Here is a 15,790-nt window from a genome sequence, read left to right as displayed (position 1 = left end):
TAAAGATTTCTCTCTTCTTAATTTCTCCTCTATTAATGTCATCCCTGGTTTTCATTCTTTGAGTTTTTGCTTGGCACTTGTGGCAAACCCTATTGGTGAGATTGAAACTGTGCCACATAGGGTTAATGAAGTTGGAACTAGCAGAAAGGCTAAAGCTTGTTTTTCAGAGAACTGTTTCTCCCTAATCAGCTACTATGTCTTATCAGACTCCGCTAACAAATCCACTAGCAGTCTCCACAGATGCCTGGACTCAACATCAACTCATATGGTTCCAGTCTATGAACAAGCAAGGCCCTGCAGAAATAATGAGCCCAAGACCTCATCCAATTTATACTTGCTCTTAGAGCATGCCCATAGCCCCTCCCTCTTCCCCAGTAGTTACCACCACCTCATTATAATATTAAAAATCTCTGCCCAAGGAGTACAAGTTTCATTAACATACTGTATGATGCAGGTATAGACATGGTTTCTAAGTATGCCTGCTCAAGCTTATGCCCACCTTTACATGTGATGACAAATCTCTCCTTTTGAATATTCATCCTAACCCTAAATAAAAGGAACCCACTCATCCCTGCTCAGGAAGTCACGCTTTGGAAGTTATTCCTTATGATCTCCTTATTTGCTGCAAATAAAGTTTCCTTTGTATGACAATTCCACCTGGTATAGTCTCTATCTGTAACTCACTAAGGAGAAAACTCACATTGGTTTGGTTACAAGATGACCCAACTTTCCTTTTCAAGCCCATTCTCTTTGGTTCACTTCCAGCTGTGAGGTAACTATCTGACACAGTCTGGCTAATAAGACACGAGCTGAAGTCTGCTATGAAATTCATGGGAAAATTTCTGTTTTCTTATACAGACTCCTCTTCCTATATTTTCCTTGCTGATACTGATGTGATGGCTGGACTTGAAGGAGCCTTCTTACAATCATGAAGGAAAAGTCAAGAGATTCACAGAGACTTCCATAGTTCTATCATTGAATTATATAAATAATACCATCAATTGCCTTCTCTGAACTTCTCATTATATGAGAAAAATAAACTTATAGGTAGGCCCCATAAAAAACATGGAGCTCTCTCCCATATTTTGGTGACTCCTTTGGAATTTCTTCTTTGGCTCACCAACATAGCTCCTCCCCACTGCTGAGTTTCTCATTCTGACACTGAGCTTTCTGCTTAGTGTGGCCCCTTCCCGCCAATAATACTCAATGTTGCAGACTGAGCCAGCCCATCCCTTCTGAGGACTGGACATTATGCTGATAACCCGGGCTCTTATGACCTTGTCCTGGATGACCAACTGTTTCCTGGTCCTTTCAGTCTCTTCCAATTCTACTTTATACAAGATACCATCATCAAGTAAATTTTCATAAAGAACATCTGGTAGTAACACCGAAGAGTCTGGCGGTACTATAATCAAATGATGTGCTAAAAAATCTTCAATGTCTCCTTTTGCCCATCACACTTACACATTCAAAATACTCCATAGTATAACTTTAATTTAAAAAATCCAGCCTTACATGATGTAATTTTTCTATATTTAACTTATACTCTTGGCAAATAAAATACTATTGTCCTTAAATAAATCCTGTCATTTCCCACTTGTGTAATACTGTTTGTCCTATTGCTTCTATCTGGAAGGTGTAAGGTCTTCCTCTTCCCTTTCTCTTCTAGAGATTATCCATTTATCAAGTCCCAGCTCAAGTGTCACCACTTCCAGGATCCAATGATTATTTAAAATGGAAGAATGTTCACTTACCTAGCATCTCTTGATATAGTTATTTAAGACTTATACAACCACATAGTTTTCTTATTCAGGCACCCATGAGATTATAGGCTCCTTGAGGGCATTAATGATGTAATAATATTTTATTCTAACATGCAACAAATATTTATTGAGTCCTTACTGTTCTAGGTGATGGTGGTATGAACAAGATAGACCAAGCCCTTGCTCTCGTGGAATTTATGTAAATGGAGGGGCATGTTTTGCAGATAACAAGCAAGTGAATAAATACACAAAATAGGATAATCTCAGATTTAGATTGGATACTTGGGGAAAGAAGTTCTCCCCAAAAAGGTATTTGAGATGAAATCTCAGTGATAAAAAGAACCCAATCACCAGAAGACCAGAAGTCACAGCAAAGAGAAAGTCATCAAGTTAGGAGTGAGTGTGATGTGTTTGAAGAACACATAGAGGAGTATGTGGCTGGACCACAGTGTGGGGAAGGGAAATGGTGTGAAATGAGGTTATAGAGGTGGGCAAGGGCCAAATCTTGACAGTCCGTGCAGTCCAAGAAAAGTGGTTTGGATTTCACTCTAAGGATTAAAACAGGGAGTAACATGATCTAATTTACAATATAAAATGATTTCTCTGGCTGCTATGTAGAAAAGGGATTATACGGGGTCAAAAGAAGAAGCAAGATTACTTGGAAAGCTGTGACGGTAGTCAAGAACATGAGATAATAGCAGGTTGAATTCGGTGGTGGTAGAAGAGAGAGAAAGTAGACCCATTTATAGTTTCTATAGTATTAAGCATGGTATCTTGAAGATAACAGATGTTCAATGTATATTGCTAAATATATGAACAAGTGTTTCAAAATAGTTTTGCCTTCTTAATTTCTATATTGTCTTTAATTTTTTCCTGCTGTGACCTAATATATTCCTGTTGGACACCTGGGGAACCAAAAAGACAAAAAAAAAAAAAAAAAAGCCCATATTCAAGGAAACAGTAGAAATTCCTTAACAATAGGTGAGCTAACAAAGAACTGAAATGATAGAGGGTCATATCGTTAATTATGGAAATAAATAAATTACTTGCAACAAATGGTAAAAAGTTGAATTCAAAAGCTTTGATAGGATAAAAATGGACAGGGTATTGAAATAAAAAGATTTACATTTTAGAAAAGAGAGCCTCCATGGGCGTCAGCTGGAATAGTGTGCCTATAGAGGATATGGCCAAAGTTAATTTTCATTACTATTGAAGACTTTTCCAGTTCTAACTTACTTTCAAATTTTCTGGAAGTATAAAGCCTTCATTTTACTATTTTGTGTGATAAATTTCCTGATAAGTAGCTAATACTTTTTTACTAGAAAGTAATATCTATTTTTCAGAGAGCATTGAATGTGACCTGTCTTGTTTCTAAGTTAGGAATCTGAGAAAAGACAGGCAATTTGGTAGGTTCTCATTCTCTTTCACATATACTTTCTAGGGCATTTAGATTTTTACCCATGAAGATTCACCCTGCATGATAAGTTCAATCCAAATTCCTTTGATAAAAAGCAAAATCCTGGAGAAAATGGGATCAATTTTTGCCGCTTTCCACCTGAAATGCTAAATGGTCCCTGAATTGTGTGAAACTTGGCCTCAGTCAGTGTGAAAACTGGCTGAAATCGCTATGAAAGGCAGTCTGGGTTCGTCAAAGTAGTTCATGAACTTTGGCCAAACTTGCAAGGAACGTGGTCCAAGTCTTAGTTTGTAATGCAACATGAAACCAGGTGAATTTCACATGGTTTCAGGTTTCACCCTGAAAATTTGGCCTAGCTTTATAATCAATCATCACTTTTTGGAACGATGAAAGCCAACACACCTTTTTGAAAATGAGGACTGCGTGCATACTGATGACAGCTAAGCTGTGAACCACCCCTTCACTTCCTTTGCCAAAAGAAGATTTCTCAGAATGGAAACAGTTTCCCCCTTACCTGGAAAGGGCAAGTTGAGTGATTTTGATATTGCGTGTAGAAAGAAATGATACTCAATACATGGAGACATGCCATGAGAAATAATCACCACATACAGAACAAGTGGCTGTATGTTAATCACTTAAGGTTATGAGAATTTTATTCCATTCACATCCATGACAGATATCATGATGTTTAATCTCCTTGACCACTAACATGAGCTTTTAGCTTGAATCTAGTCATCAGCTAGAATAATTGCCATGAGAAACAAAATGCTCTGTGGCACAATCATTATTTTTCTGTAAAGAAACAGCCGAAAAATGGAAAGGAAAGTAAGTCATAGCACAGCTTTTATCTAATTTAGTAAACATGAGAAGATAAGGCTACAAACTTTTCAAGTTTGCATCAACTACCTCTTTGGCAATAAAACCCCTACTGCAGTATAAATGAATTCAATAACTGTCTACACAGAGTGAACTTTACACAAAAATCTACACAGTTTCTGTTTTCAACCTGAAAGTTTTAAATGTGCTTTTCCACTGTAAAAAATGACTCTTCAACCAAATGCTCGCTTTTGTGCATAGTGACATGAGAAAATTGAGAGGTATGTCTGAACGGAGCCACTACATCATTGGAACAGTATGTCTGAACATTTGGGTAATAAGGCACAGATGTGAAGCAGAGTACTTGGCACTACCAAGGTAACAACAAAGCATTCACCATTGTGTTATAATGGTTAAAAAAAGCCACGTTTGAGAAGAATAAAAGAATGCCCCTCCTCCCCGGAATGTTAAATTATATTTCACCTTTTATCTGCTTAAAAATCCATAAAAATAAGGAACTCAAATAATATTCAAATTTGTGATGAAGAATAAAAATATAAAACGAATTAATATCTTCATCTGTAATATAACATATTTATGCAACAGCACACAAAGTTTAACTGCAGAAGAAGGGCCAAATTCAACAGGAATCCAAATGGCCTCTATATGGCAAAACAATGCATGCAAATCTGAAGGACCCAATAGCCATTGAATGGGTGGTTGCTATCGACTTTTAAGCAGTGATTCTGGCCTTTCATCAGCAGGGCTAATTACCGAACAGTCACCTGTTTACAGTATCAAATTAATGTAATGCTATAGGATATACCCATTAGTTATTATTAAGGCTATTTCAGTTACAAGTGGTATGATATTTTTGCCAGCTATTACTAAACCATGATACAAAGGTTGTTATAAAGCCAGGGTTACTTTAATTCAATAAGTTTGGAGCTGAAAACCAATTCTCTGCCCAAGATTGGAAGAATACAACTTACCCGAGGTCCCTGGTCACCTTGTTCTCCCTGTAGAGTAGGAAGATGAGATGATAGATAGTTTTAGCATAAAGTCTGTATGGGACGCTCATTAAAAAGACCAAAATATAACATAGCACAGATCATACCAGTGGATTTCCACTAACTTAATTTGTTTCTGCTATACAATTTCTTACCTTATCACCTTTTGGACCAGGAGGGCCCTAAAAAAGAAGAAAAAACAATTTTAATAAATAAAAAAAAAAAACCTGTAGCTTGAACAGATCGGCTGGTTAGTTGCAAGACTCATGCAAAGGGCACATAAGTATACTTGACAATGAGGTTTCTCAGGGAATTTTGAGTTCTGAACTATAATTGGAAGAAGGTTGCAATGTGAAAATTGTATAATACCTATGTTATTATATATATACAGTATATTATACAGGATAGTACATATACTATACCATTGTACTACACACACACACACACACACACACACACAGAGAAAAGTACACAAAGTACATGTGCCATAAGTATGTAATATGCTGAATAAATCTTCACAAGCTAAACATACCTATGCAAGTAGAGCCCAGGTAAGGAAACCCAAAAGGGTCTGTGGTTACATTTTCTTGTCACTACCCCCAACCACCAGTAACCACTGTTTCTGACCTCTGACAAAATAGTTTGTTTTTGTACTTTATGTAAATGGAATCATACCAGTATGTGTCTGACCTCTTTGCTTAGTATGTGTAAAATTTATGCGTAATTTTGTGTTTAGCCGTGGATCACTTGCTCTTACTGCTTTATGATATTCCATTGTGTTGAATAAACCATAATTTTTTTGTTCATCCCATTGCTTGGTGGACATTTGTTTTCTGGGTCTTGACTACTGAAAACAGTGCTGCTATAAACATCTTATTTTAAGTCTTTTGATTAAAAACTGTATGCGTTTCTGTTGGGTGTAAATTTAGAAGTGGAATTGTTAGGTTGTAGAAAATACCCAATATGTTCAGTTTTAGTAGATACTGACAATAGTTTTCCAGTGTGGTTCTGACAATTTACACTCCCATCGGCAATTTACAAGAATTTCAGTTCCCTGTATCATAGCCAATACTTGGTATTTTCCATCTTTTTTTGTTTGTTTGTTTTAGACATTCTGGTGGGAGGCATAGTAGTTTCACACGGTGTTTTAATTTGTACTTCTCCAGTGACTAATAAGTTGAACTCATTTTAATGCATGTATTGTCCATTTTTGCATCCTTACCCATAAAGTATCTATTCACATCTTTTGCCCTTTTTCTGTTGAGTTGTCTTTTAGATTTGCTAGAGTGTCCCTCTCTCTGTCCCTCTCTTTATTGCCCTGCCTGCTGGTTCTCTCTTTCTCTCTCTCTCAAAATAAACAAACTTAAAAAAAAAAAAAAAGAAATAAAACTAACAAGAAAAAAGACAGACAAATAAAAAACAGACTCATATATATATATATATATATATATATATATATATATACTCTCTATATAGATAGATAGATACAGATAGATATAGATATATGGAGACAGATGTGGGAGTTCTTTACATCATTCTGAAAATGACTCTTCTTTCAGTTTTTTATTGCAAATATATTCTCCCACTCTGTGTGTTGTGATTATGTTATCTTAAACAACAGCTTTGATGAACAGCAGTTCTTAATTTTAACAAACTCAATTTAACATCATTTTCCTCTTTATAGTTATCTCTTTTTGTGTTCCAAAGATTTCTTAATCTTTGCTTACTCCAAGGTCATAAAGACGTTTTTCTACGTTTATTCTAAAAGCCAAAGCCTTATTGAAACTAATATAACACTGTATACTAGAATTAAAATTTTTTTTAATTAAGATAAACAACAAAGAGATGGAATATTTCTCAGCCATAAGAATAATGAAATCTTGCCATTTGTAAAAACATGGATGGATCTAGATGGTATGATTCTAAGTGAAATAAGTCAGATAGAGAAAGACAAATACTCATATGTGGCATTTAAGAAACAAAACTAACAGAGGCACCTGGGTGGTTCAGTTGGTTAAGCATCTGACTCTTGGTTTCAGCTCAGGTCGTGATCTCACGATTCATGAGATTGAGCCCCACATCAGGCTCTGTGCTGACAGTGCGGAGCCTGCTTGGGATTAACTATAGAAAACAAACTGGTGGTTGCCAGACAGGTGAGTGTGTATGTGTGGGGAGGGGGGGAAATGGGTGAAATAGGTGAAGGGGATTAAGAGTACACTTATCATGATAAGCAGTGAGTAATGTACAGAGTTGTTGAATCCCTATATTGTACACCTGAAACTAATATAACACTGTATGTTAAACTTATATTGTTTGGGATGGCACTGTGCCCAAACTGAAGAAAAAAAAACAACTAAAAAAATAAAAAATAGAATATTTTTCACACTCAGATCTGAATTCGTGGGGAACTGACTTTGAGCATGATGTGAGGTCAAAGTCAAGATGCTTTTTTTCTCCTATGTGAATATCAAATTAACCCAACACCATTTATTGAAAATGCATCTTTTCCTCATTGTAGTATAGTGTCACCTTTGTCATAAACCAGATAGTCATATAGATGTGGTTTTTGTAGGATTTTCTACTCCTAAGCCACGCGGAGATTTTCTTTACCTTTGAGCAAATACACCAGCAGGAAATGCTAATTCTGGAGGCATCAATACTTTTTTTTCCCCCTAGCTCTTAAAGATGAAGTCATGTTTCAGGGCTCAGCCTACTTGAGGAATTGGTGCATTTCAGAGTTACCTTCAATCTCTCACCTTCACCTTTAGCAGGGCTGGGAGACAAGGATCAAGTCCAGACTGGAAGCACAGCCAAGGTGCTGGCAAAGTACCATCCTAAGTCTTGGTAGAGACTGCTATGTCCCTTCAGGTGAAAATGTAGGAATATTCTGTTGCTAAAATATCTCCTGCTAAGTATCAGCTACAGAGACACAGTACCAAATTCCTACTCTCAGTTGTGACACTTCTGGAAACAGCTGTGAGGTTATCATGAAATTAATAATAACAGTAATATAATGTCTTATGGTTTATATATTTTACCATCAACAAAGAACTTTCACCTGTTACTGTATTTAATCTTCTCCCTATCCAGTGAAGTGTTATGATATAGATGCCAAAAATAAAACCCAAAGATTATCAAGGTTAGGTCTCTTGCAAGTGAGTTAGCCAGGACTTTAACCTAGTCTGTGTGACTAGGTTAGGATTATAAGACATAGCTCTAGAACTTTAGATTCTCAGAAAGAATGATGACCATGTGACTGCCTTCGACAGATGCCTTCTGAAATGCCTCCCAATTGCATTTCCCACAGTGTCCTGGGCAGTTGGCCCCAAGATCTCAAGTTGGAATGAGAAAAAGAGGAATTGTGGAGAGCCAGGGAGGGAGAGAGGGAGCTAAGGTAATGGAATCAACGAAACAAACTCTTGTCTCCGCCCCCCCCCCAATAATTTTGCCATTAAAAACAAAGGGAAACCAAGAAAATTATTTTTATTTATGTTTTCAGTAAAATTTCAATACTTTATTAATGTTTTCAGTGAGTTAAGTAATGAGTAACTGGTATAGATTGTGTGTCTACCTCCGCAAAATTAAGTTTAAAGAATTTATTTCGTCATTTTCAACACACATATAATGTTCTCTAGTGCTCCTGCAAGCAGAGTTTTATTTTTGGTGAGGCAAAGGAAACCCAAAACAAGAATGAGAGGATACCTACCATCAAGTTTAAGGAGTACAGTGGAGGTTCTAGTCTTGATTTAAATTGTATGTTATATAATTCTATTTTGATTTTTATATACATTTGTCAAATGTCTATAGAGAGTTTGGCAATGTTCTAGACACTGGTGGAGGATATGGTGGGAGAGGCTGATTTAGAAAACCTGAATGGTCTGTCTTGTAAAAGCTTAATGGCCCAGTGCCACAGTTAAATACTTCCCAATACTAGCATTAAGAAACATTCCCTTGAAAATCGAGCTATTGTAAGATTACTTACAGTTACTGTGGAACCCTTCCCCGACTCCCACCCCTTCCTCCCCCAAAAGCTTCTCTTTACAGTTCAGTTTACTTTTGCTGGTGAGATTTCAGAGGCCAAGCCTCTCATTGTACCAGTCCTCTAAAGGCACTTTATTAGGTTCTATGACATGTTTGAGGTCAAAGCTTGTCTCAAACAATTTTACAGTGGGGAACAGAGATGACTTTTTTTCCCCCAAAGTCCAATTATTAATGCCAAAGCCACGTGTGTCAACTAGAGCTCTTTAGACAGCTTGCCATATATAAGGATCCTTAATTCACGAACACATAAAAATTTGCATTCACAATTGAGCAATAAATACTGCTGCTTCAAAAGGGGATGTTTCTGAGCAGACAGAATGGCGTCCTGGCACCTGCCAGCTCAAGACAGAACTGAAGCAGAGGTCAACCTCCATTCACAGCTGTGGCGGCTGCTTCGGACGCTCCAGACCCCACTTGTGCTCTTGGGATTAATGGCAGGTGTTTTCTTCTGCTCTGACTGAAATCCCACTCTTCTTTTCTGAATTGGATCCTCTTCACTGCAAATATGGATTGCATTTGAAGAAAAACGTGGGCAACCATAGTAAACCCAGCTAGTATTTCAAGATTTGGGAGCCATGGTTCTTTTCTAGGTCAAAACATTACAAATTAAGAAAAAGTTTCTTTGATTGCTAACTTTTAAAATCAAAGCTGGGTCAATATATAAGTTATTTTGCTTTTAGAGTTAAAAAAAAAGCTTCACTGGTATTAATAAAAAAGATAGACAACAATAAAAATTAATGAATTATTTGAATTACAGTGTATTTTACAATGGCATTTTGTTGCTTCCAGCTGCACCAAGCTAACAATTTAATAGCTAATGGACATATTTGTTGTTCAGGTATCAGTATCAGTGTCTGAATGGTAACTATTTGAAAGCATGGGACGCCTGCGTGGCTCAGTTGGTTGAGCATCCCAACTTCAGCTCAGGTCATGATCTCGTGGTTCGTGAGTTAGAGCCCCGCATTAGGCTCTGTGCTGACAGCTCAGAGCCTAAAGTCTGCTTCAGATTCTGTGTCTTCCTCTTGCTCTGTCCCTCCCCCACTCGAGCTCTGTCTCTCTCTATCAAAAATAAACATTTAAAAAAAAATTTTAATTAAAAAAAAGAAGAAAGTAAAACTTTGTTGCTAAAATAAGGTTGAGGTCAATGGTAAGTAAATATGGTAAAATTAGTGGTGATAAATAAGGGAATAGTGAGTCATTATATATGGCTATGTAAGTCTTCTTTTGGAATTGTTGTCTTTCTGGTCTGGTCTGGAATGTTGGGAGTCCTATCTTTTACACTGTCCACTTAAATAAATAAATAAGAATATTTGAGATAATTATTTCTAATTAGTTTTATTTTATGAGCTCTAATTACATAAATTTTAAAAGTGTTAACAAAATTTGTATTATTAGTGTTTTCAGTAGTTGGAACATTTCTTTTAGAGTGTTCCAAATTTACTACCAAGGTATTTATAAATATCAGTGGCAAACTTCAAATTAGCTCCAATTCAAATGACTTCAAATTCAGGATGTAAGGCAACAATTTTGTTTGTACCAAGTCTTTAACGTGGGTCTTGGCCTATACCAATTTCAGTTTCCCCAAATCTATTTCTATCCAAACAACTAAGATTTTAGATCCTTTTCCATGCTCTATTACTTATTTTGATTGAATTACAAAACCAAACTAAAACCATTATGAATGAGAGGTACAATAAATGAGATTCAGTAAAAGGTTGGATTTCAATCTGCCTAAAAGTAATCGAAATATAGCTGGAAAAGACAGATATATTCATATAGAATGGATATCCCAACTAAGACCTTTCATTCACTAGAACTGTAAATTTTGCCTACTTTGAGCTGGCAAAAGCTAAAGAGGGAATGATTTCTAAAAGATGGCAATCATGAAAACAAAATTAAATTCTGCTACAAGTAAAAAAAAAAAAAAAAAAAAAAAGAAGGAAAAAAGCAAACTCTGGAAATTCTTGGCAGCCAGAGCTGCTGGAATAGAATGGAGTTATGATTTTTATCCCAGAAAAGTGTACATCATTTTCATCTTTGAAATATAACAAACATTTTTCTGATTAATCTTTTCATTACCATAGAATTATGAAGTCCAGCAAGTTTCATATTCTAAGCATTTATGGCCAGTTACCAGCCAATGTGCTCTGAGTCTGGAGAAGGGACATGTAAATGTAATTGTAATCAGTGGAATGAGGCTGTGCTGTGGCCATACAGAGAGAAAAGAAAGTGGGATAACTAGAGTTCAAAAGATGATATTGGAAATGGCTCTTGAAAATTGACCTGAGATAAGGGGGACTGGGAAGGGGTGAAGCAGTTCAGGCAGAAGAAGAGAACATGCATAAGTGTGAAAGAACATCATGCTACTGGAGACAGACAAGGAGTTCATGGCAGTAAGAACATATGTGGTGTGGGGAGTACAGATGGGAGATAGTAAGATTTGGAAAGGTGGCTAATAATATCTGAGTCCCTGGGCCAAATCTGTCATCAATATAACAAGAGAGTAGTAAGATCAATCCCATGCTCTTTGGAACTCTGAGAACATGGAATGCCATCCTTCTTAGGAAGCTGTTGCCCTGGTCCAGGAGATAGATGATAGTGGGAGCACAGGGAAAGTTCTAGATTCAGAAGACACTTCTGAGATAGAACCGACAAGACCAGTCGACTGGACATGAGAGCTGTTTACATATCACCAACAGGGTTTAAGAAGTTCTATTCATTGGGGTGCCTGAATGGCTCAGTTGATTAAGTGTCCTACTCTTGATTTTGGATCAGGTCACAATCTCATGGTTTGTGAGGTCGAGCCCCACATAGGGCTCTGCACTGTCATCATGGAGCCTGCTTGGGATTCTCTCTCTCCCTCTCTCTCTGTTCTTCCCCTGCTTGCACATGCTCTTGCTCTCTCTCTCTCTCTCTCTCTCTCTCAAAAATAAACATTTTTAAAAATTAAAAAAAAGAAGTTCTATTCATTTGAAAGTTCACAATTTAGTGCACTTGCAGAAAATGGGTGACCTACACTGGTTCAACTCCGATGAACACAGCAGCTCCAGAGCAAACTGAACCATATAGAATTTTAAATCTGGGTTTAAGGGTATTCAAATACAAACTGATTGTTGGCAGCCTTGGCTGGCCTAATCAGAAATAGTTGAGAGAGAGAAAATTCTTTATCATCACTGTTGGGTAAAAGGAGCACAGATGACATATGGTGGCCATACTGTGTAGCCATCCTTCCTCTGTGTTAAATTATTAATAAAGTACACCTTTATTACATTTCTTCCTCTGCTTTTTAGACTGCAAGCTGAACATGGGCTTACTATATTTTAAAAACCGAAATTTCCCTAGTTTTTTAAGGATAAGGAAGGCAAGGTCTACAGCATTGGGCTTTCTCTAGGAGGACAGCACAACCTCAATGATCAGTGTATGTTTGATGCCTGTGTGCTCAGGCACTTTTGCAAACATTACATTATCAATGTTCACAGTCCCCTAGAGAGGAAGGAAACAGGGAATATCCCATTTCCACTTGTTCAAATAGGATAAAAGCCTCAATTCTACAGATGGTAAGATTTCTGCCTACTCTCTGATTGCATCATAAAATTGGCCCATTGTGCCAATGAGATAAATGCTCTTAAGCCATATGTTCATGAATAAACTGAATTTGGTACCACAGTTTTTAGCAGGTGTCTGAAACTGACCAAAATCACAGGGCAAATAGTTTTAACAATGGAAAAATCCAGGCCTTACTTGAAAAATAAGGACCCTACCTATTTACATATGATAAATCTAGCATACTTCTGGGTAAAGTGCTTTAGGTAGTTAGCTTAGGTTCACTTCTAACTAAAATGTGAATAAGTGTTCCTCCAAGTATATACCTAAAACCTTGAACTCTAATATATAGCTTTTTGCTTTACTAGCATAATATATACTTTTAGGGACATTTCTTCCTAAAATCACCTCTTTTTAGTGTTTCATAGACCTTCAACTTTGCAAATAACCTCAACAGGTAATGTGTACATTTTAAACTTATTATGGAAAACCTGATGTGAAAAAGTAGGAGGCCCTATATATGAGTATAGATCTGTGTGTGTGTGTGTGTGTGTGTGTGTGTGTGTGTGTGTGTGTGTGTTTGCTTGTATACAATTTCTTTTTAAATGTTTTGGAAAAAAGTAAAAAATAAAAAGTAAAACTATAATTTGGAGAAATTATTTCAAAATAAAGTACATTAAGTGTCTTAGTGGTTAAGAGCTCAAGCTTTGGAGTCAAACAGATACAGACTGAAACCCTGGTTGTGATCACTTATGTGAACTTTGGCCGGTTAATTAAACTCTTTAAGCCTCAGTTTCTTCATCTGTAAAATGAGGAAAACAATGCTTATTGTTTTGCTGAAATGAAATACTGTCCATGAAGCAATTTGTAGAATGCCTGACTGACCAATGGTAGTAATCATTAAGTCAATGTTTTTAATATTTTAATTATTGTAAACAAAAAATAAAAATTTTTCTCAGATTTACCTGAAGATAAAGAAGGTAAACATATTGATTTCCTAAAATCAAAAGGCCATGTGGTAAGAAATGTGTTAGGTGAATGGTTGAAAATGTTTGGAGAACACAAAGGTTTAATATAGGTTGCCTTGATATTTAGGAACTATTACGAAACAACAACAACTACAGCTACACAAAACTAAAACGAAAACAGTTCGTTATAGTTTTAACCACAGTACTTTAATGACTAACCAAGACTAAACTTTAGGACCTAGAACTACCTGGTCACCCCTAGTATAGTAGGTGCTCAATCAATTCTTGCTGAATTGAAACACCCAGAAAGAAAAGAGTGCAATAAAACTCTCCCTGTTCAAAGCAGCAACATATAAAGAATTATACAAGAACCAGATTCAATGTTGCTGCAGAAGAACCGTGTTTATTATAGTGTCAAACTCTGCTAAGCCAGGGAACGGAATTATAGCTATAAACAGATTTATAGCTTCAGACTTAACACCTTTCATATTGCATTGAAGATTAAAAGAGACCCAGCAGAAAAGGGGGTAGGTATAAACAGAAATTTAAAATATCAAAACCAGCCCCATTGATTGCAAAACTAATTTTTACAGCTATTATTTTCCAGGCATTTTCTGTGGTGAGATCGTAACTTTAAGTTCTTTTGTGATGTCAGTTCAAGCCCTGAACAAGGGACTATATGTGCCCATGATCAGTATTAAATCATAAGCAGCTGCCATAAGGAAACAATTAGTGGGGGCTAGCACTAAAAGAAAATTTAGAAAAACCAAACATTAAAAACGGAATCTCAAAAGTAAGACTGATGTAGCTCAATGGAGTTAAGGGCTTATAAAACAGCAGGAAACAGGGAAGCTCACTCTGGCTTTCTTTTCTAACACAATACAAATTAAATACAGCCAAATTACTTCTCCTGCCAGTCAAAACCAAGGGCTCCCTTCTCTGTAGCCTCATCCCTTATATCCAAATGTTTTAAGAGACTGCTAAAACTTTTTTGTTTAACTTTGAAATTTTTTTTTTACATATTTTTAAGAGGTCAAATAAAATGAACTCCGTGGTGAAAGACTTGGAATCCTAAACATTCCTTTTGTCGAAAGAAAGTATCAACTTGCTTTCTAAATGCCCACAGTAGCCCCTGTGATTTTACAGCTAATGGTGTAAGCTATCCTACAATACTCTTACTGTCCTTAACACAATTCAAATGTGTTTAGAGGCACATCCATCTTTAAACCTTAGGTTTAATATACAATAGTTTATTTCAGCATGTTTCCTAATATACTGGCCCAACATAATTTGGCCCAGGCTACTTAAGATAGCCTGGTTTGCAGGTCAGTTTGATTCTTTGCTTCATTTGTAGCATTTTATAAAGCCATGCAGTTTTGTGTAGGGCAACTCAGCACACCACAGGGATAAGAGTAGGTATCTCGTGGAGTCTACAGAGATATGGAGAAGGGATAAAAAAAAAAAAAACAATCAACTGTCAAATGAGGCTAGGAGAGAATGAAACTCAGGGCTTGCCTATGATTCTCAAGCTTCCAGTATAAATGAGAAGCCTAGTCTCTCTCATTCTCAGCTGGCGACTAAAAAGATCAAAAGCCTTTAAAGAAGCTTCTACAACTACCATGATCTTCATCTCCGGATTCTTCTGTAACCTCATCTCCTCTCTCTGTGGAGTGAAGGTAATATTGTACCCATGCACCCGTACCTCCTCCCCAACCTTGCATGCTATTTATCACTGCTCTCATTTGTCTTTGCAACCAATTCAGTTCCCTTGGGTTCCTCCTCTTCCTCTCCAAACACATTCATTTACCCTCCCCCCAAATCAAAGGGAAGAAATGTTGCACTTGCCCTCTATTCCCTCATCTGAAGGTCCTATCTTCTTCTAACCATCTCCATCAAACTTCTTTAATAATAGATTGGTCACAGAAATAAAGAAAACCTGGATTTGAGGAAAGAGAAAGGAGGTAGAGTAGAAGTCATATTTTTACAGTCTGGTTTTAGGAAAACCAAAGTAACATGAGTTGAAATACATATTGGTCTTGGGGGCATTTCTTTCCACTAGGAAGAAGAAAGCAAAGTGAAGCTATGAGAAGAGAAACTGCTGAGCCAGTCTTTGGGGCCCTGGAAAGGAGTCACCCTGGGCTAAACTAAAACTAAATAAACCAGAGCTTTGGGGAGGAAGAGTTGACAAAGCCCAAACATGTCACAATTGCCCAAATTTGTGTCTAACCCTTT

At 36.8% G+C, this 15,790-nt stretch overlaps 1 protein-coding gene across 1 annotated transcript in view; it reads right to left on the bottom strand.

The window, feature by feature from the left end:
- Positions 1-15,790, bottom strand: part of COL25A1 (collagen type XXV alpha 1 chain) — a 472,824-nt gene that overhangs the window by 158,085 nt on the left and 298,949 nt on the right. The window contains exons 6-7 of the mRNA XM_019417196.2: positions 5,162-5,188; positions 4,989-5,015 (exon numbers count right to left, since the gene is read on the bottom strand). Coding sequence (XP_019272741.1) covers positions 4,989-5,015; positions 5,162-5,188 — 54 coding nt within the window. The remainder of the gene's footprint in view (positions 1-4,988; positions 5,016-5,161; positions 5,189-15,790) is intronic.

This window comes from Panthera pardus, unplaced genomic scaffold (assembly GCF_024362965.1).
Source record: "Panthera pardus isolate Hobbes unplaced genomic scaffold, ASM2436296v1 HiC_scaffold_13, whole genome shotgun sequence".
Classification (NCBI taxonomy): domain Eukaryota; kingdom Metazoa; phylum Chordata; class Mammalia; order Carnivora; family Felidae; genus Panthera; species Panthera pardus.
The sequence above is the reverse complement of the archived record's forward strand: the minus strand, read 5'-3'. Positions and strand labels throughout refer to the sequence as shown.